Genomic DNA, 21,380 nt, shown 5'->3' on the forward strand with positions numbered 1-21,380 from the left:
CAAAAAAGCATTATGGCATAAAGTGTATCTGTAGATATGCATATATGTTCCAAATCCCACTCTGGGCATGAATAATCTTCCAGACCACTGAAATCTTCCAAGTCCAATTAGCAGTTTAGGCAGAGGCATGCATATTACGTAGGATGTTACAGATATAATCACAATAAATTTTGTGCAACTGTGCACCAATTTCACTGCCTGTGTGGAGGTAATGAGTATCTCCCTCCAAGTGGAGTTTACCGCATTCTTTTGGCTGCAGTTCTGGGCAATATTTTATAAGCTTTTGAAAATTGTTTCTGTGGTTAATTAACTAAACTAACAGCTAATGAATAAGATGGGCACTCCCACTTAGGTCATTAGTTTGCTCCTATTTTTTCTTATTGCTCACACACATACCATGATGACCACCTGGCAAAAGGATACGGTGGGATATGGGAGAAACATTGCCAAATGTCATAATATAACTGAAATAAATCATAAAATACCACAAAGTGGCCCACTTCAGGGTCCTTCTTTGTAGACAGTTGCTTAAAGTTTGTAATTTTGAATATTTAATTTTAGAGCAAATACCTTATTTCTGTAATCTCATCTGAGTTTTCAGTCTTTTTCATAATTTGTATCAAGCCATAAGACATGAAAGTTTTTTAAATACATTGTGGATATACTTACAACACATAGAGATGATTCAACTTTATATTGTATTACCTTAGAAAATTATAAATCACAAATTGGTTAAAATTGAAGGCTATTTTTTTAATCAGTTATTTTTTCCCATGCACACTTCTGAAATGATGATGCAAATTATCACAGCATCATGAAGAATGTGATTGTTCTTACACAATGCCAATCAACCATCAACTTTAGTTTGTCTTTAGATGCTTGTGTGTAACCTTAGTGTGAGGGGAAAAGAAGTAAATTGAGATAAATGAGTACTGCAGTACATAAATAACCAAATTAAGAACAGCTAACTCAGGTGATTTGTTTACTCATTGCTTCCTACGGCAATAAAAGAGATACAGGATCAGGTTTTTGCACATAATTCTCTCCTCTCCTTGTAACATTTAACTGGTGTTCTTTCTTTCACTTTCCCTCTCTTTTCCCTTTTAAACTATCTTGTATCTTACCTCTATAAACTACAAACATCAAGACAAAAATCTTTGCCACTATTGGCAGTTTTGTCTTTCATTGGTTGCTTAGCAAACTTTTAACAAAGAGATTTTGATGTTCTGTCTCTCATCAGACTTTTTATTAGAAAAAGAAGCATGAAATCCATAATTCGGGTTTCTGAAGTCTTAATTTTCTTTATGTGAGGCTGTATCTTTAACCTGGATATTCTATTTCACATAGTGCTTAGCCACTGGCACAGAGTAAGGTGCAATACACAAAAAGCATCCACGAACAGTCATTTTGCAAGGCAGCCTATTAAGAACATGATTAATTTGTGCATAATTTGGAATCATATCCAGTTACATATTTAATGAATGCAAAAGAAGAAGCTAAATTGATGGTACCAATGTTTTATTGAAATACAGTAAGCATCCATAGTCAAGGACAAACTTACTGAGAAACTGTGCAGCACATCCCACCCAGAGTACAGTTCAACTCAGAGTCCCCAAAACAGTAGCTAATACATTTACTTTCTACATTTCGATCCCTTTCCTGGATATATTTTTGTCATTTTAAATACAAAAATTCTCAGCAAACTATACATCTGGATATTTTTTGGCAGTAATGAATGTTAGGTTTGTTATAATTATAATGTTGACATTTTGAAAATAATTGTCACTTACCTTTATTTCTTGAGCTTTCCTGATTCTTCTCCTGCTGCAATTAAAAGCAGAAAAATATATTATTTCCAAAATCGGTTATCACAAAAATCATGAAATCATACAAATACAGATCCAAATGAGACAGTGCAGTTCATCTTCATTCCTGCTCCAAGGTAAAATCAGCACTTTTTTTTTTTTAAATCCCCTTTTGTCTTGGTGGGGTTTTTTTCCACACTGACTTTGATTAAGTGTTGGAACATATTATCCAAAGAAGCCATGTAGTCTCTGTCACATTACCTCTATCTTGGGAGACATTCATCATTCAACTGCACAATTCCCTGTAAAACCTGATGTGATTTTGAGGAATGATGATTTACACAAGGCAATAATGAGTTCCCAAAATTTAAAACCTTGATTTTACACAATATTTGCTCAAAATTATGATCTTTGTTGTGCGTATGGCAGTTCTTCTAGTATTGCCTGCTTTATAAGTTTATGTCAGTAAAAATAGCATTGGGAATGAGCTAAATGCATAACATTTCTATTTTTTTCCTATTAAAAGATAGATTTTTTCTTTTATAATTAAAAAAGAGGAAACTAGATAATTTTTTCTTTTTTTTCAAGTTTTAAGACATATTTTTAACACGCTATAATCCACTGATAGCAAAGAGAGTGTACTTATTACCTTTCAGTACTACTTGTACTGGTTTATTTTATCTATATAATACACCAAGGATTTGTTATTACTGTACTTATAACTGGTTTGTTTAGTCTTAAATGCATCTAGATTATACACATAAATCTATAGAAGGAAGTTAATACTTATACACTGATACACATCTTTTAATAGTATATCTTTTTGATAGCATTTTGCCACTTACAGTTCAAATAATTTCAGAATAAGACTTACTACCTCTTTTTGTCTGTGTAACATAGAAAGTATCACATGAAAACTCATTCTGTGCAGTCACATAGCTGTCTAAATTCTACCAAGGAAATTTGAAACTGATCTGAAAAATAAAGCTGTAATTAATAATGCAAATATATTTACTAATTTACAGGGACATAGAAATATTTAGCTCCCATTAACTTAAGTAATGAGGCCATCTAATCTACAAATAACTAAAATATATGGTTTCAACTTTTCTTATTTTTGAAATAATATGGGTGGTGATGAAATATTTGTGTTTTTCCCAGAAACCCAATCTAACAAATCTCAATCAATGACTCTTCTTTTGCCTTTTCAAAACAAATAACTATGTCAAGACCTGTACCTATGTGGAAAGTATGTTTCAAACTTCTCAAGGTCAGGGAGTGAAACTTAGACTTTAATAGGCAAGTGTAAAAGCAGAGGTATCTCATTTATGATAAGTTTGTACTTATTAAAATACCAACCAACCACCCACCACCATTTACAGTCAAGATGTAACCAAGTTATGTTAGCACTCAGATACTGAAATTTATATGCTTCACAGACACTGTTGAGTCCTACAAAACTCATCAGTTTTTTTCAATAGTTTGAAATCAGAAGAATGGATCTTTTTCCCCAACAAATCTGCAAGTTTATAATGTCTGCTCCTTACTCTATGATAAATAGATCCTGAGGACTTAATCCAAGAATTGATTACTAGGTCAGAGATGCTTGCAGGAAGGCAATATTAAAAATCAAATATTGGTATCAAAGGAGAAGAGAAACAGTAGAATGGATGAGAATTAATTTTAGGGAACACAGAGTACAACAAGCTTGGCAAACTTTGAAGAAGAAAGAAAATAGATGAAATTTTACAATTTAAAAAAAGTGTTTGGAGATTTTTAAAATGGAATAGGATAAGATTTCAAGGAAAGGAGATATTAGATGAAAATATCTTTTCAGAGCTTGTTTTTTCTAATATCTTTTTATTCTTTAATTTCAGCTAAAGATTTTTTCTTGTGTTTTTCATGGCTTAGTTTTCTCAAAAGAATCAAATGTTAATTTTAAGCTGCTATTAAAACTAATATGCAAAAACTCTGTTAGTAGATCCCAGACCAGCCTCCATGTGATATTTCTTGGGCCAGCATGATGCTTGAAACAGAGAAGTGTATCCAGAAAGAAAGAAAAGTCTATAATCCGCAAGTTACTTGAAAAGTAACCAGTCATTAGACTGGGTGTAGCACCTGTAAACACAGAAATTAAGTTTCTGCCTAGAGAAACCCTATTATATTAGGCTTTTCAACAGAAAACACAACAGTTAAAAAATGCAGAAAATGTTATACTGAAGGTGCATTAATTACAGATTCTTCCTTATTATTGAAAGATAAAGTATGTGAATTAATTTCTGTAGAGTAAATGGTATAAGCTCCTATAACTTAGGAAACTTAATTTCAGATTCTCAGGGGAATAGGAATTGCTTATCCTGATGGGAAACACACACACACACACACACACACACAAAAAAAAAAAAAAAAAAAAAACCAAAAAAAAACTTCTTAGAGTCCTGGAATGTGAGAGAGATAAACAAACAATTTTTCATCATGACATTTATTTCCACCTTCATCTGTGCAGAGAGCTAAGGTTTTGATGCCAGTTGTTCTAAAAATAAAAATAAATCTACCTATACACCATTAGAAAGTATATAAATGTGTAAACATCATTGTATTAAGTAAAATATAGTAATTTTGTATAAACATGGTGGAGGATTCTATAGACCCACTTTTACACATATTTCTGCTATTGTTACAAATCGTTAAGTTATAAACTATTTGCAATATATATCAAACAAGACTCTGCAAAGAAACTGATTTAAATATACAAAAATATTTGTCTGAGTTATAAATTCTTTTCTGATGCTATTTCCTCTTTTTGTCTTAACACACAAATACTATCAACATCTCTTAAAACTTCCTAACACTTTGACATCATCATTGCTCAGAAATTATACATTCCCTAAACAAGGCTGGCATAGTATCAAGATTTATTTAGAAGGACTTCATATTAGTTATAAGGACTTAAGAGAAGGATGGCCACTTGGACTCTTAATGTACAGAGAATCCCAAGAAGGTACAAAGCTATTTAGTAAGACCAGACCTGATCTGTAAAGGTAGATGTCATTCTAGAACTGACAAAATACACCAGTAATTTTAGAAACAGTAAAGCTCATTTCTTAGCCACATTTAAATATGTCATGTGTATTCTGTGCTTTTTAAAAGACAAACTACACAGTTGTATTGCATCTAGAACACCACTTGTTTCTCTGCCTGAATCTTCTGCTGAAGATTTGAGTATGTGTCTGCCATAGCAGGCTACTTATAAAGAAGGGTAGCCTTATTTCTTCTTTGCAAAACTCAGTCTCCTTTTCCATGCTGCCTCTATTTTAAAAGTAGCTGCAGAATTAATGGCATATTTGAAGTAAACAAAGTACTAATTAGTGTAAAACATATGGTAGATTATCCTTGATATGTGACAAAAATTTAAATAATTTAATAAACATAAACCACTAATTGCAGAAACTCTGTTGAAAAAGGGAGTGTAAAGTTATTTGCTTGATTAACATTTTATAATGAAAAATTATCATTAGTCATACCATACCATAAAATATATTGAAAATGTCCAAAATATGTTTTGTGTTCATTACCCTTAATGCTAATTCTGCAGTAGAGGTACTTTGTTACTATAAAGTAACTAAAAATAATAACAACTAATTTTTTAAAATAATTGTTATTAAAGAAAATATTTCACTGAGATATCAAGATAGTTGTTTTTATCATGTTAAAGAATACACAAGGCTAAAGTAGTTGAACAACAATATATTGCCTTATACAATAACTTTAAATACAAAAAATATGAATTACACACCTACAGAACCTGTTTATTCATGGGTGAAATAGCATCATGGTCACAGCCACAGAGTATAAGTGCATATACAGCACAAGGCAATCTGGTAAACTATTCTCAGAACCAACTTGATCAATGCCATTAGGCTGAACATTTGTCTTTCAAAGAAGTTTCACAGAATCAGACTTCATCAGACTTTTAGCAACTGCAGTACAATTGCAATTTAAACTAAAAATGTATGCAAAGCAGAAGCAATGACATTTACATTTGTAAAGATATTCTGTTAAGCAGCAGTAAACAAGGCCTTGCTTACTATGGTAAGGAAGAAAGAATGTGCAAAAAGTGGACCATTTTCCTGTTGCTCTTGTCAGAACACTATTTCTGCATAGAGTTTTTTAGTTTAATGTTTGCAGCAGGATTCTTGTGCTGGTATTTTACATACACAGCACAGTCTTCCTAGAGATTGCCACCATTTATAGCAGCAAATTCTGGGAAAATAATATGCCACAGGTTGTTCTTATATTGATTGAGGCGTCACATGAATATAAAATTGTGTGAAGGAAATAAGATGTAGAACAAGGTTGCTAGGCAAAAATAAGATAATATATAAAGCTGTTAGAAGTTTTCAGAATTAATCACATTCCCAGGAGTAGGTATTACTAGATAATATAGTCTTAGAGTAAGTCTTACAGGTCTCTGGAGAAAATCTGATGAAGTCTTGAATTCGTGAACCCATATGAAAGGAAGCCAATGGTATTTGGGAAGCCAAGATACATGAGATTTGTATCACTAAACCCAAAACCAAACCAAAAAACCCAACCACAGACGTGATGGGGAAGCTGAGAAATGTGCTTGGTTTGGTTCTTGGTTTGCTGATTTAGATCCCTGAGGAACACAAAGCACAATTATGGTAGAACCAGGAAGGTGCATGTGAAGCAGCTGTTCCTCTTTGCCTGCAGCAATTTATAATCCCTTAAAAGCAAATTGGAAGCAGAGAAGAAAGAAAGATATGAAAAATTTCAAAATCAACTTGTCTGTGCCCACATACTTTGAAGGAAAACTATCTCTAGACCAGGCTTCAACAAACTGTGCACCTTCTATAGATGGAAAATGCACAGAAGTTCTACACAAGGGCTAAAACTATTCAGGCCTGTCTGACTTAAAAGCAAATCACCTAGATGGCTTCAAGGACACATACTTGTCTTAAAGGCAGCCTTGCACCACGTAAAGCAGAGCAGACAAAGCCTTTGCCAACAAGGTGAAATAACTGTTCTGGGCTAAAGTTACAGTCTAAATCCCAATGTTCTTCAGTACCAATTGAATTGAAGTAGCTTCCTCCTAAAGACACATTAACATTGTTTACACCAAATGTATACACCATGTGTTGCATTGTACAAAATAACATTTCTTTTTCAAAATAGGCAGAGGCACATTAATGCATGTTAAAAGCAGCAATTCCTTCTGAGAGGCTTGTTCATGATTCATATGGACACATTTCTTAAAACTGCTGCCTAGTAAAAAGAGCTGTGTGCAGCAGGCTGCAAGGATGCTCCCAAGAGAAATAGGTAGCCTAGTCAGAGCCATGAGTCTTAATAACTAGTGCCATTGAAAAGAAGCTGAGAAGTAGTTTTGGTTTTTACCTTATGTTTAAATTCAATGATTCTGATTTCACTAAATCTTTTTTCTTTCATTTTTTTTTAGTAGGACACTATTTTCTATTGTGGGGTTTTTTTATTTATAATGTAAGACCTTGTTCTAGAGCAACCCTAATGATTCTACACACCCGAATACAGTCTTTCCTTAATTTTACTGAAACAGGGAAAGGCCCGTTTTCCAAATATTGCCATTTTTCAACAATGAAAAAAACAAAAATCTAATAACATCTTCATGCTCACTTTAAGGATACTTTTTTTCCATTGGCTATTATCCATTATAATAAAATCAGGACTTCACTGGGACAGTTGCCCTAGAAAAAAAAAGCCTGAGTTGAATAGGGAAAAAAAAATAGTCAGGAGAACTGATGAAGCTTACCCTGGGTAAATATCTTAGGCAGCTCACTCTTTTAGAAATACAGTGTAATTATAGCTTCTTAAATGTAATGTCTTTGTATTTTTTTTCTTTGATGACAGATCAAATACATACAAAAGTTATAAGCAGTTCCATAGCACATGACAAAAAAGTTCTACCAATTTTATATTACTCTGCAATGTTGCTTGTTTTATAACACTTTAATCATTAAAATGCTTAATGCATGGTTTAAGCAGTTGAAGAAGCATGCATGTCTGCATTAAAACGTGTATCCTTATGATGAAAACGGTTTATACACTAAAGATTGTATAAGCCAATTTATGTAGTCAAATCCAGGCTACAGCTCTCCTTAGCTAAATTGAAGGAGCTATGAGTGCTACGTAAATAATGACTTTGCAGAAGTAATTACTGCTATTTGTGCATAGTTTGCATTAAACTTTAAATGCTCAGACATTCAGTGTAGAATTACTTTTCCATGCATAGACTGCAAAAGATGTACTTTCTTCCAGCCAACCAAGAAAGAAATGTAATAACACAGGGCAGTTGATGAGGTGCTGTAGATGAATATATTTATCTCTTATAGCTCATAAACTACCTGTATTCAGGATATATATTTATCTTTAAATTATCTGAGAACACTCCAGATTTGAGTGGGCAAAGAAGGAGGGAAAAGATCTCCAATAGGCAATGTTTTAGCATACTGAATTATCACTGGAAATTCTAGGAGATGGTATTTAATGGATATTCTTATTATCTTCTCCCTTATGTGAGCTCCTAAACTCCAGGTACCCTCATACTTACTGAAAAGTAGCATATTTCCGAACAATATAGTGCTATTTTGTTTCAAAAAAAACCCACAAAAACCCCAACACCCAGTACAGATGGATCTTAGCTGCACAATTCCCAATGACATTAATGGGAGTAATTTGCCTAAAACCCCTATTCGTTTTTCTTTTTAAATTTCAGAGATGGTTTTTAAGTGTAATTTTCTAAAACCTACATAATGTGCATTGCATTTATTATTCAGTCTGTCAGGTTCATTCAGATCTTATTTTTCCTCTTTGAAAATTTTTGTCCAGACAGAAGAAAATCTGCAGGAAGAATGAAAGTTAGAGACTATAGGTACGAGCATAAACATTAATTACCTTCTTACAATGCAGGAATGCAACTAATATTTAGTCTGCATTAAGACATAATTATGAATAAAAATATTATCAATCTACCAGTATTGATTAAAACCAATATGCTGGGACATTTCTAGGAAAAATTGTTTGTTTCTACCATTCATCTTACAAAGATAGATAAGGTAGTGCTTCAAAGGAAAAGAGAATTTAATTATATGAATATTAATTGATTGCACCTGCCCTTTTGTAAAGTGTTCAACTCTATATTTGAGCAATACATTCATTTAAACCAGAGATTTGATGAAAAGTTGAATCACATTATCCACTGTGTTAATTTAGGAAACTACAAAGTAAAATTAAAACCTTTTTTTCCTCTACTGAATCTTAGAAAAGTCAAAAAACCTCAGGATTTGATTATTGCATTTCAACTATTTTTTTCAAAATTAGTTATGAAATACAGCTATATACACTATGGATATATTAAAAATTGGTTAGTTTCCCTACTGTGAAGTAGGCAATGTACTGCAAAGCTTTTAGTCATTTTCTCTTGGAATTCATGTTGGAAAGAAGTAGTTAAAAAAAAAAATGTGTGCAGAGAGCTGAAAAAACAATTCAGTAAATATCTGAAATTCTAATCTAAGAGATAATAGTGTATTTCCCAATTCCAGTCCCTTCTTTAAATAAATATCTATATGAAGACATCTATTTTTGTTCCCTGCCTTAGACTGATACCAATAGACACAAATAAAATAGGGCTTGTTATGATTATTGTATCCCATATAATGGTGGAGTAGATATTCACAAAACAGTTACTGGAAAAAGAAGAAAGATGTATCCCAATGGTAAACTCTGTTCTTTACTAATTGCTAATAACAAACCATCAAAAGAAATTATTTGAAAATATTAAAGTATAGAAAACTTTTGAAGAACCAGTAATTTCTTTGAAAGGCGTGTTTTACTCATGTCCCACTTAGAGGAAGAATGAAGGAATAAAGAAATAAATGAGTGACCTTTATATGAAAAGTCAGACTGGCCAATGTAATGGTTTCTAAGACCTTAAAAAAACCAACCAAACAAACAAACAAAAAACCCCACAAACTATCAGATGCAATGGGATTAGTCTTCCACAATTTTTAGGATCAGCTTACAGTACTTACTATTAATTTCAGAATCATAACATCAAATGATGTGACACCAAATAATGTTAGATATACCAACAAGCTGAATAAATTCTATTAAGATAATGTAATACTAATGCTTTAATACTTGCATTGATGTATGCAAATAATCCTCAGGTAAGAGTAATAGAACATAATGGCATTTTCACAAAACACTAGTGAATTGAAAATTGTGCTGATGCCTCTAGAGAGTGATAGACCTTCCTTCTCCCTAGAAAATAAGCTTGAATTATAGACTGTTTATTCCAAGTTACATAACCAGAGTTATAACCAATACATTAAACAAATTACTAATTACTAATACTTTTTGTTACATTTTTCTTACTTCAAATTAGTGTTTTCTTACAATGCACTGAGCAGGGGAATTCAATTGTGCAAGGTTATGTGATAGAATTAACAATGAACATTAAGCAGTTGCTATTAATATTATGGAATGTTAAAGAAATATTTATTGCAATTATACTTAGTTCATACAAATGTACTGTTTATGCATTATGTGTTCATTTATATGCATAGTATAAATGCAGTTTTGCAGTTAATGAAGTACATTAAATGAAAACTTAAAAATTACAAAAAACTAAGAAGATATGTCAAGGGAAACAAAATTTCTTACTCCTCTCTTAAATCTCCTGAGACCCCACCTGGAGTACTGTGTTTAGCTCTGGGATTTCCAGCATCAGAAGTACATGGACCTACTGGAGCAAGTTCAGGAGAGGGCCACAAAGATCCTCAGATGACTGAAGCACCTCTCCTATGAAGACAAAGCTGAGAGATTTGGGGTTCTTCAGCCTAGAGAAGAGAAGCCTCTGGGGAGACCTTATAGTGGCCTTCCAAAACTTAAAGAGGGCTTATAATAAAGCCAGAAGAACTTTTCACAAGGACATGTAGTGACACAACAAGGGGCAATGGCTTCAAATTGAAAGAGAGTAGGTTTAGTGTCAATATTAGGAAGAAATTCTTCATTATGAGGATCATGAGCCATTGGAACAGGTTGCCCAGAGCAGCTATAGATGGCCTGGCCCTAAAAGTGTTCAAGGCTAGGTTGGATGGGGCTTTGAGCAACCTAGTCTAGGGAAAGGTGTCCCTATACATGGCAAGGGTGTCAGGACTAGATGATCTTTAAGACACCTTCTAGCCCAAACCTTTCTGTGACCACTTTGAATGAGGCCAAATAGCAACATTTTCTCTATTAGTAAAGTTTGAGAGAACTTTCTTTTGAGTTTTACTTTGGGCATTAACCTCCCATGTTATTAAAGGCATTTAAGCATAATTGTATCAAAGCATAATAATAATTAAGAAGAGTTAATTAAGATATCTTTCAATTAGGTTGTCATTAAACTCTCCATTGTCTTTGTGTTAGGCCTAAACATAGCTACCAAAACTTTTAATGCTTTCAATGGCTTCTTAATGTTTATCCTCATTATTTGAAAGGATTTTTTTTAAAGATTTTTTGTTGTTGTTGCTGATGCTGCTGTTTGGGGTGTTTTTTCATATGGGAAATAAATCAAACTGAAAGTCATCCAATTCCCTTAGCTCTTAGTTGAAGGAATTTAAGCATACTGATGGATGTGTGTTCTTGTCTGGTATGATTTACCATGGAATCAGTTATCAGGAACAAATAAATTGCCCTGACCTGGACTACTTATATGATCCCACCAGCAATTATAAAAGAGGAAAAGTAAAAATAAGATGCTATGACAAATACAGTAATCTAGGAGTCAGCCTTCCCAGAACTGAAGGCATTTTAAAGTAAACATAGACTACTTCAGTAAGCCCACAAGGTAAGAAGACAGAAGTCTATGAGATGTTCTTATTGATATTTTGCTTTATAAACAATGGAGATAAAGTCACAGGGGTTTCCAGTTACAAAACCCTCATAAGGAAAGGCTGCTGAAGAAATAGAAATCAAATATACCTAAACCTAATATACATAAACACAGGCCAATGTTTCTTACCACAGCTCTTTGCAAAGCTTTCAAGTGAAAAAATTTAAACTTAGCAGGAAAATAAATGCTAAAGAAATAGCTTACATAACGTGAGAGCAAATATTTGGTACTATAAGATAAACTGTGAAATCCATGAAGTACAGATAGGTTGTTCAACTTGACATCTTGATAACACAAAATCAGAACAGTGGATAATGTAAAGGGAAATAAAAGTACAGAATCATTTCATCAAATAAGGTTTTATCTTAAAAATACTCAATTTATGCTTCCACTGCATATTAAGCTCCTAGTAAAATTATCACAGTTCAAAATTACTGCTGAAAACATAATAGAACAAAGTAAGCAATAAAGAAGAAAGAGTTAAAACTAATAAGATATTTTCCTGCTTCTAAAAAGAGATAATTTCTTCTGAACTTTTTTTTCTACCACTAAAAGAATAGGAATGAAATTATTAAGGATGTTTTAAAATATAGATATTGAAAAGAAACATGTATGTAAGACCTAATCTTTAGCCAATCTGAGGCCAGTTTAGACAGAGTCTAATAGTACACAAATATTCTGCTTTAATTTTATACTAAAGACCAATGTAACAAACAGTTCTCTTTAAAAACATTATTGCTGTATACCAATGTTACATTTCCGCATTTTGGAATACATCACTGTATAGACACACAGTATACTAATGTTTAAAACTGTAGTCAGTTGGCCCTGGCTCGGTGCCAGGCACCCAGCAAAACTGTTCTATCACTCCCCTCCACAAGTGGAGAAAATATAAGGAAAGGTTCATGACTTGAAATAACAACTGGGAGAGATCACTCATCAAATACCATCACAGACAAAACAGACTCATCTTGGGGCTAATAATAAAATTTACTACTAACAAAATCAGAGCAGGATAATGAGAAGTACAGTAAATCTTAAAAACACCTTCCCCTCACCACTCTCTCCTTCTCAAGCTCTACCTCTTTCCCCCAGGTGGCACAGGGAGACATTCCTGCTGCTGCTCAGGAAGAGTCTTTCCCCTGCTCCAGTGTGGGGTACCTCCCACAGGAGACAGTCCTCCATGAACTTCTCCAGCATGAGTCCATCCCACATGCAACAGCTCTCCATTAACTGCTGCAACCTGAGTCCTTTTTCCATGGGATGCAGCCCTTCAGGCACAGTCTGCTCCAACGTGGGTCCCCCACAGAGTCACAAGTCCTACCAGCAAATCTTTTCCAGTATGGGCTCCTTCCCCACAGTTCAGCAGGTCCCTACCAGGTACCTGCCCCAGTAGGTGTTTCCAGTGGGTTCATAGTCCTCTTTTGAGCATTTGCCTGCTCAAGTGTGGGTCTCCTCCATCGGCTGCAGGTGGATCTCTGCATGCCTGTGCCCCTCCAAAGGCTGGAGGGACACCAATGCCTCACCATGGCCTTCACCATGGGCTGCAAGGTAATCTGCCCAGGAGCACCTCCTCCTATATACAGAGTAGTCTTCAGGACTTGAAGAGTAAAAGACAGCAAGGAAGGCATGGAAAAGTGCCTGTTCTCATAAACACAAATTTCAAGTACCTGGTCTCTTTCATGACCTTAGAAATCCAAACTGCACAAATTTGGAAAGGAGCAAATCATCCTATGTAATGCATCAAACAAGTTGATTGATTCCCAAAAATCAGAAAAGTTAAAAAGCCTATTGTCTTCTCTATTCAGAGGCTAACTGGAAATCCTTTTCCTAGAAAGCAATATGAGAAGACCAAGATAAGTACTGGAGAAGATAGTCACACTACCTCCATATACCACTACTTTGTAATTTATTTTTTATTGCAAACCTGCGATGTAAAATAATAACAACATCACAATGTTAATCAAAAGGTAGATGATAGATGTGAATCTTGTAATTTCTTAACATTAATCATTTCCATAGTGATGATGTTCAGTAATAGGAACAAAAAATATAGGTTCAGTAAGAGGTTCAGTGCAACAGTAGGATGCACCTTTGTTCCCTCATTAGCTCCATTTATTTAAATAAAACTTTACAGATCAGTGTTGCTAGTGAGTACCAGCAGGCAGCTTGAAATGAGGATTTCATACTTGCCTTAATTCCAAAATGTGATACTCCACCCTTCAATGACTGACTGACTAGTTGAAAGAAGGACTACTGAAGAAGTTTTACAGGAACATATTAGAAGCAACTTTCCTAAGACTTTTTTTAAAAGTGTTCCTAGCTTGTAGTGAGAGGGAGCAAAAATAACATGTTTAATTGATATTAGCTTATTAATGTACAATGATTGTAATGGGACTTAAAAAAAAAAAAAAAGAAAAAATTACCCATGCATTTTGAATGCTATTGCCCACAGGAAAAAAACAAATTAAAATTCAGAATTCTCTCCCTCTCCTAATAAAAGCAAAATAAAATACTAAAAAATAATTCAGAAAACTTTCTCAATACACTTCAACAAGTGGTCAAGGGGGAGAAAAAAAAGTCAGCCTTGTTACTTAAAATACTGGAATTTTCATAGGACATAAAATACTGTGTTTAGGGAATGTCAGAAGGAAGAAAATTCTCTCGTTACTTCAGAGCCGAGAGTAGCATTGACAGGACCAGGAAAAGCTCTGTTCTTAGTCCTCAGAAGTCACTGCTAGTCTTACTACAATGGGCTTTTTCCCTTCACTGTCTCTAGGGCAGAGAATTTTAGATGATCAAATTTTAGGACTTCTCAGATCCTTTAAGCAAACATTTTCCAGATAGACACTGTGAACTAGAAAACCTCAGGTTGTTTGGAGACCAGACCATGCAGGGAAAGCTCAGTTTTGAATCCTGAAGTACTACTTTCTGTGCATTTCTTTCTTGGCCATGACACCCTAAATGAGAATAAAATCACTGAAAGCACAGTCTGTCTACATCTCACAGGAGTTTCACTGTGCTGCTAGTTGAGGGATAATATTTTGTAATCATCAGGGGGAAAAAGGCAAAACATGTTTTCTGTGCTTTTTGCTTATACATTCCAATTTTTCTTTAATAAACTGGGAGAGATGTTTATGTTTCTTTCTTGTTTTGATTCATTCAAAGTCCTGATTGTCTAAACACCTCTAAGTCAGACCTAATTCTAATATAACCTAAACCCTCCTAAACTGACCTAATCCTGGAGCATAAACTAATGAGAATCAGGATTGAACCAATGCATTCAGCAGCAAACAGTAATAATAAGAAGAAAAACAGACAATAAAGGGAGAGGCAGTTTTTTTCATAGGAATTTAATATTTTAGTATGTAGAAATACCACAGGCAAGAGCAAGGCCTGCCCATCTGACTCAGTTCCCAATAGCCCTTTGGTAAACAAGACAAAATTAGGACAAGACTGGAAACAGTTTGAATCAACGTGGCAAAACCAGTTGTTAGCAGATGTCCATGAAAGCTGGTAAAAGCAAAGCATGTCCTCTTTGCTGTGCCCCCTACCCTGCCTGCTCAGAGGGACAACAACATACCTTTCCTGATGGAGGGTCCTACACAGGCCCAGGCCCAGGCCCAGGCCGGGCTGTCTGCCCTCCATTCTCTCCTCCCTCTGTTCCCAGGTTCCCCCGATCCTACCCCTGGCCATGCCACCAAGGCAGAGCTTGCTCTCAGTGAGGCACTACAGCCCTGACTACTGTGACTGCAATGGCCCTCACTCCATAAATTCAGAACTGGGCCTACGTAAAAGGAGCCCAGGGGACAATGGCTAAATTAGCACCTTCACCGACTGTCTCAACATTGAGCAGCTCCTCACCCATGATGAGATCATTAATGAGTCACTATTGCCGGTGGTACTGCCTGCTAAACCATGTGAATCACCTCGCTTGCCAAGGAGAGCTGTGCATGCACATGTTAGATATGCAGAGCTGGCAGGCTCTGGAGTATACATATGGATGTACAGGCTAGATTCCATGTTTCTTAGACCCTGACAGGGAATCAGCAGCTAACACTTAGCTTTCTGTTGGCTGCCACATGCCTGTTTATACCTGGAAATCTCAGAGCATACACTTTTTCACTGCAAATGTTGGTGTCAGATGCATGCAAATGACATGAAAAAAATTCATTAGGATGCTAGAAATACTTCTAATGATACCAGGTGGGAATGTAAGTATTAACAAATTGCTTACAATACTTCAGCAGCAGCAATGCAAGAAGACTCCCCAATGGAAAGTACCTTACAAACTTTTCCAGTGTTTTGACAAATGAAGAAGCAGTGATTACCTGGCTTAACAAGAAATTCACATGCTGTTCAGACACAGCCTAGTATTTTCCAGCATAACCATGAAAGTGCAAGCCATGGCAGTTTTACAAACGAAAGGGACTGAAAAGAAAACTTTCAGAAGTGCTTTGTAATATTATTTCTCAGTTCTGACTCAAGACAACTCATCTCTTCCTGGTTTTGAATATTTCATATATAAACAATGCAGTCAAACATTTGATCATCATTGCCATTTGTAGGGGATTGACCTTCGCTGGATGCCAGCTATCCACTAAAGCTGCTCTCTCACTCCCCTCTGCAACTGGATAGAGGAGAAAAAATACAACAGAGTTCATGAGATAAGAGCTGGGAGAGGTCACTTATTACTCACCACCAAGGGCAAAACAAACTCAAAATGGGGATATTAATTAAATTTCTTACTAACAGGATCAAAGCAGAAAGAGTAAGAAGTAAGAGAATCGTAAAAACAGCTTCCCCCACCCCTCCACCCCTACAAGTTCTACCACCTTCCCCCCAGTGGTGCGGGGAGATGGGGAATGAGGATTACAGTCAGTTGTTTCTGTCACTGTTCAAGGAGAGGAGTCCTTCCCCTGCTCCACGTGGGATCACTCCTACAGGAGAGAGTCCTTCACAAACCTCTCTGGTGTGAGTCCATCCCACATTGGCTCTACCAGACATTGGGAGAAGCTTCTGGCAGCTTCTCACAGAAGCCAGTCCTGTAGCCTCCCTGCCACCAAAACCGAGACACAGAGACCCAGTGCACCATTGCAATGGCCATGATAAAGAATATCATTATAATTATACTTTGGGTCATAGTTATAATTTAGGCATTGAACTGCTTCAAGTTCTTAGACCTATATTTCATAAATTATTGCAGATTTCTGTTGGAAAATACCAAGAAAAATAAAACTAGTATTTTCAAGTCAGTAGCCCATCTTAGGTACTGGATATTAAAAATTCTACTGTAATGCTAGAATAGTTCCAACTAATATATATTAAAATTAGAAAATCTTTTCATTAATACAGCATATCATAAATTAGAAAGTCTGTGGAAGAATAGTCTATAATTCCTACAGATCAAGTTAAACACACAAAAGAAATACATTTCTACACAGTAAGAAATGGCTGCATATTTAAAGGATATGAAGAACAAAGTTGGGAAATCAGTAGTATCCACCTCACTAGATTTTGGTTAGTGTCAAAACATGGATATTTCATGTAGTGTCAGACAGCTCTGATATTAGCCAAGGAAACATTGCAGTCCACACTCAGAAATTAGGATACTTAAAGCGTATTCTATTATCACTTTCTTCACAGCTTTAACAACAGCAAAAACAAGTAATATTGGAGACTGAAATATAGTGCTTTCAGTTACCAATGAAAATACTGGTTTCTTAAGGGCAGCACAGTTATCTTCTAAGGAAAACAACTGGATGAAGGCTCTCACACAATGCAGCACTGAATATTTCTATCAATAAAACCAATTTTCCTAGTTATTTCCACCACTGAAGAAGAATATGAGTTTTGTACAACTGTGCTATGAGAAATAATTCAGATGCATATTCTATTCTATTTTAAATAGCATGAGCTATTACCATGTAATTGTTCAAATATCTGTCCTCATGTTTAATTTATTATAAATAACCTAAAAATCATCCCAAAAATCTACAGGAACCACCAACACAGATGATGTGATCTGACAAGGAGGATAATGATATATCTCAATATTCTGTTACTGGAAAAAAGTATGTTCATAGTTCTTTTCTGAATGCAGCATAGGTACACACTGAAAGCCAAAAAGTCATGAAAGCAATTCCTTAAGTAGAAGGTTCTCTAATTTCTAAATTGGATCTTTAGTTAATTTTTTAGAACTCTGATGGCGAAGGGTTTTTTGATTTTTAGAATTTCACATTTTGTACACTTTAGGAACACAGTAGCAGTAGCTGTAGATTTTTAGTGAGTTCATATTTCTAACAGTTTAAGTTTAATGTCTTTCTATTGCTACCCCTGTCCCAGAACAGGAAGTTCAAATTCTTTTAGCTGTTTAGGCTCTCTTCAAGGCAGAAAAGTTGAAGACTATCAGAAAGGCCTGCAGAACAAGACCAAACATAAGCCAACAACCTTGAGTCTAAGAATAATGCAAGAATTCCAGGAGCCCAAGGAAGAGGAGCTGATGAAGACGGAGGGTCTCATCGACCCCCTAGACCCAATTCCTGGGGGTGGAACCAGGGGCAGGACTGGGGCTGGACTGAGAAATGGGTAATGATTGGGTGCACCATATTATAAAAACCTTAGAAACCAGTGTTCGAGGAGCACGTGCATGTCATTGTGTATTCCTGTGGGCCTTTGGCCTGATATTAAAGGACTTTACTTTTTATCTTATCCTACACTAACTAGGCTCAGAGTCCTGCTTTGTTGGGGGGGCTGTCACGGCATCAACTCCCTAAAAGGCCAGGTGCCTTACCTGGCAAAATGTGATGGAACTTTAGAGTGATTTACTTGCATGGCTTGCTTTCCTCTGCAAATCAGGACATGAGGATCCACACAGACTCACCAAACTACCACTTTGGTCATAAAATTAATTAAAAGCTATACACTAAATAGTCTTGTATTAGAACAGGGGGGTGCAGATGTGGATAAATTATGTAAAAAACAGTTAATAAAACCTAATAAGTACAGAATCTTCTGAGTTGGAAGGGGTCCACAAGGATCATCAGGTCCAACTCTTGTATGAATGGTCCATACAGAGATCAAAACCACAACCTTGGTATAATTAGAACTATGCTCTAACTGACTGAGCTAAATTGTCTCTGCTGGTCCTGTGAAGCAGATTAAACTTGTCAGCCATCTCAAGTTATGAAAATTGGATTATTTTCTGCATCACACATTTTAATATCAATCAATTGAAGCAGTGGATTAAGGAATATTGTATATTGTTCACTACAATGGCATTTACATTTTCTAAAAACATTTTGCAAATCTCTTTGAAAAGATTTTGCTAAAACTTTTTTTTAAAAATCTTTTGTCAAAGATTGGAAAACCTCCTTGAACCTCTTTAGGTTTCATCAACAAAATCCCCAACTATTAGGCCGACTATATAAATTGATTAAAAAAACTTAATTATATTTTATTTTATGTACTTGTTAACTATGTATTATCATGAAGCACAGAATCAAAGAATGTTTGAGGTTAGAAAGGACCTCTGGAGGTCACCCTGTTCAACCTTCCTGCTCAAGCATGGTCACCTACAACAGGTTGCCTGGGACCATGGCTAGACAGTTTTGAAATATCTGCAGGGATGAAGATTTGACAAGCTCACTAGGCAATCTATTTCAGTGCTAAGTCACTCTCACAGTAAAATGTTTTCTTATGCATAAAGATTTTCTCTATTTATAAAGCTTTTTCCTTATGAATGCTTTTCTTATGTGTTCAGATTATCATAAATACAGACTAAATGCCTACTTGTAATTTCTGTGCATAAGAAGCTGAATTTGCTCATAATCCCTTTTAAAACAACAAAAGCTTTAGGATATGAATGCCTGTTCTCACCATGAACGCAATTATTATTTCAAGATAATACCTAAGTACCAACAGGATTGCTTTTCCCTGCAGTCTGACATTTGGAGTTGCTCTGGTTGGACTATCATCCAAGTCAGATAAATTCTCCTTTATTAGAGCAAGAATGATTACTCTTTCTTTTTTTTTTTTAATCTTCACACATATAAACTTGCATACATATTGCTTGATCAAAGCAAATATGACTCTGCTGATATTCATTATCATCTGTTTGTAGTAAGTATTCTACTCGCATAACTTAATCTAAGCACTTGATTTATTAAGTGCTTGATTGAAGCAGAAAGTCTTCTTTACCATGTTTTGAATATGTGTATCTGTGACAAAGTTGATTTTAAAAATTGACTTTAGAAAAGTTTTGCATTCCTAGATTTTTTATGCTAACCCATATCCCTAATAATAAAATCTGAACTATATACTAAACCATTTTTTTTCTTCTAGACATATTGCCTTTGAAAAAACCCACCATATTTGCTTTCTTTTTCAAAAAAAAAATTATTTTGAGTTTTCAATATTCTTTGTTTGCATATGTATATGTGTGATCCCCCCAATATTAACATTGAAATGTTTATGATGGCCTATTCCAAGTATTATATGAGCATTATCAGTGGATTAGAAGTATTAAGAAAAAACAACAGATTATTAGTTCCATATATATTCATTGCATTCAGAGTACATCTAAATCACAGAAAAGATGCTCATTTTGCCCAACATTCTGTTATTCATTCTCACAGTCAACATGGGTTTGTTTTTGTAGGGTTTTGTACATGCGATTTCTCTCTCACATGATACATTTCATGATTTCATTACTAGTCTCTCTCTTTCCTTCTAGATTTCAAAGTATTTTTCTTGTGTTATTTTATTTTGCTTAAAGCTGACAAAGGGAGGTTAACCAATGAGAAAAAGTTTTGAAAAATACCCAGCTTAAAAACCTGTGTGCTTATACAGTTTTGTATTTCCTTGGGTGTGGCCTGATTCACTCTTTATTCTGATTGAACAACATTCCCCAGAGGATGCACAACTGCATAATAAAACTTAAATTCTATTTTTTTCCATCTGTTAGAAATTTTTTTTATATTTAATCTACATACTAAACAATAATCAGCTAATAGGCAAATATTTTATTCATTTAAGAACTCAGTTATCAGTTCCTCCACCTTACATAATGAGACAGAATCACACGGTAACAGGTCTTTTTTTATTAAACTGAGGACTAAGACTAAATGTTTTTCATATTTTATAAAAAGTATTGAAATATAACTAGCCAGATCTAGACACATTTACAGAAAGTAACATTTAGAGTTTCTGGCTATAATTCAAAATTTTAGTTGAAGCATACAGATTCAGAATGGTGAAAAGAAGGTTTTTTAGCACCTTTGTTGGCCTGACAGTAGGCCTTAAGGCTCCTCAGATGTTCCTCCCATGACTACTACCGTGCCAAGAAGAATTAAGTTGATCAGATCTGCTAGTTCTAGGCAGTCAATGGAAATATTACAGCCCTTTATCCTTGTTTTACAGAACCACTACAGAAGTTTCCCTTTCAGGTACCAGAAGGGGAGCAAGATTTGCTAGTTGAGAACTGTTTTGGGAGTCCTGGATTCATGACAATGGAATGTCAGGTGGGCAAAATTTGAATTCAACCATTATTGCTTGCATATGGGAATCCTGTATCTCTGGAAACATCTGCACTATGCCATGGTCCAAAACTCCTACATCCAGCAAGCACTGGGAACATCTACCTT

At 35.0% G+C, this 21,380-nt stretch overlaps 1 protein-coding gene across 4 annotated transcripts in view; it reads right to left on the reverse strand.

Moving 5' to 3' along the window:
- FSTL5 (follistatin like 5) overlaps positions 1–21,380 on the reverse strand; it is a 364,104-nt gene that overhangs the window by 240,113 nt on the left and 102,611 nt on the right. For all 4 annotated transcript variants that reach the window (XM_071556179.1, XM_071556181.1, XM_071556177.1 and 1 more), the window contains one exon: positions 1,791–1,824. In XM_071556179.1, coding sequence (XP_071412280.1) covers positions 1,791–1,824 — 34 coding nt within the window. The remainder of the gene's footprint in view (positions 1–1,790; positions 1,825–21,380) is intronic.

Source organism: Pithys albifrons, chromosome 5, assembly GCF_047495875.1.
Source record: "Pithys albifrons albifrons isolate INPA30051 chromosome 5, PitAlb_v1, whole genome shotgun sequence".
In the NCBI taxonomy this organism is placed as follows: Eukaryota; Metazoa; Chordata; class Aves; order Passeriformes; family Thamnophilidae; genus Pithys; species Pithys albifrons.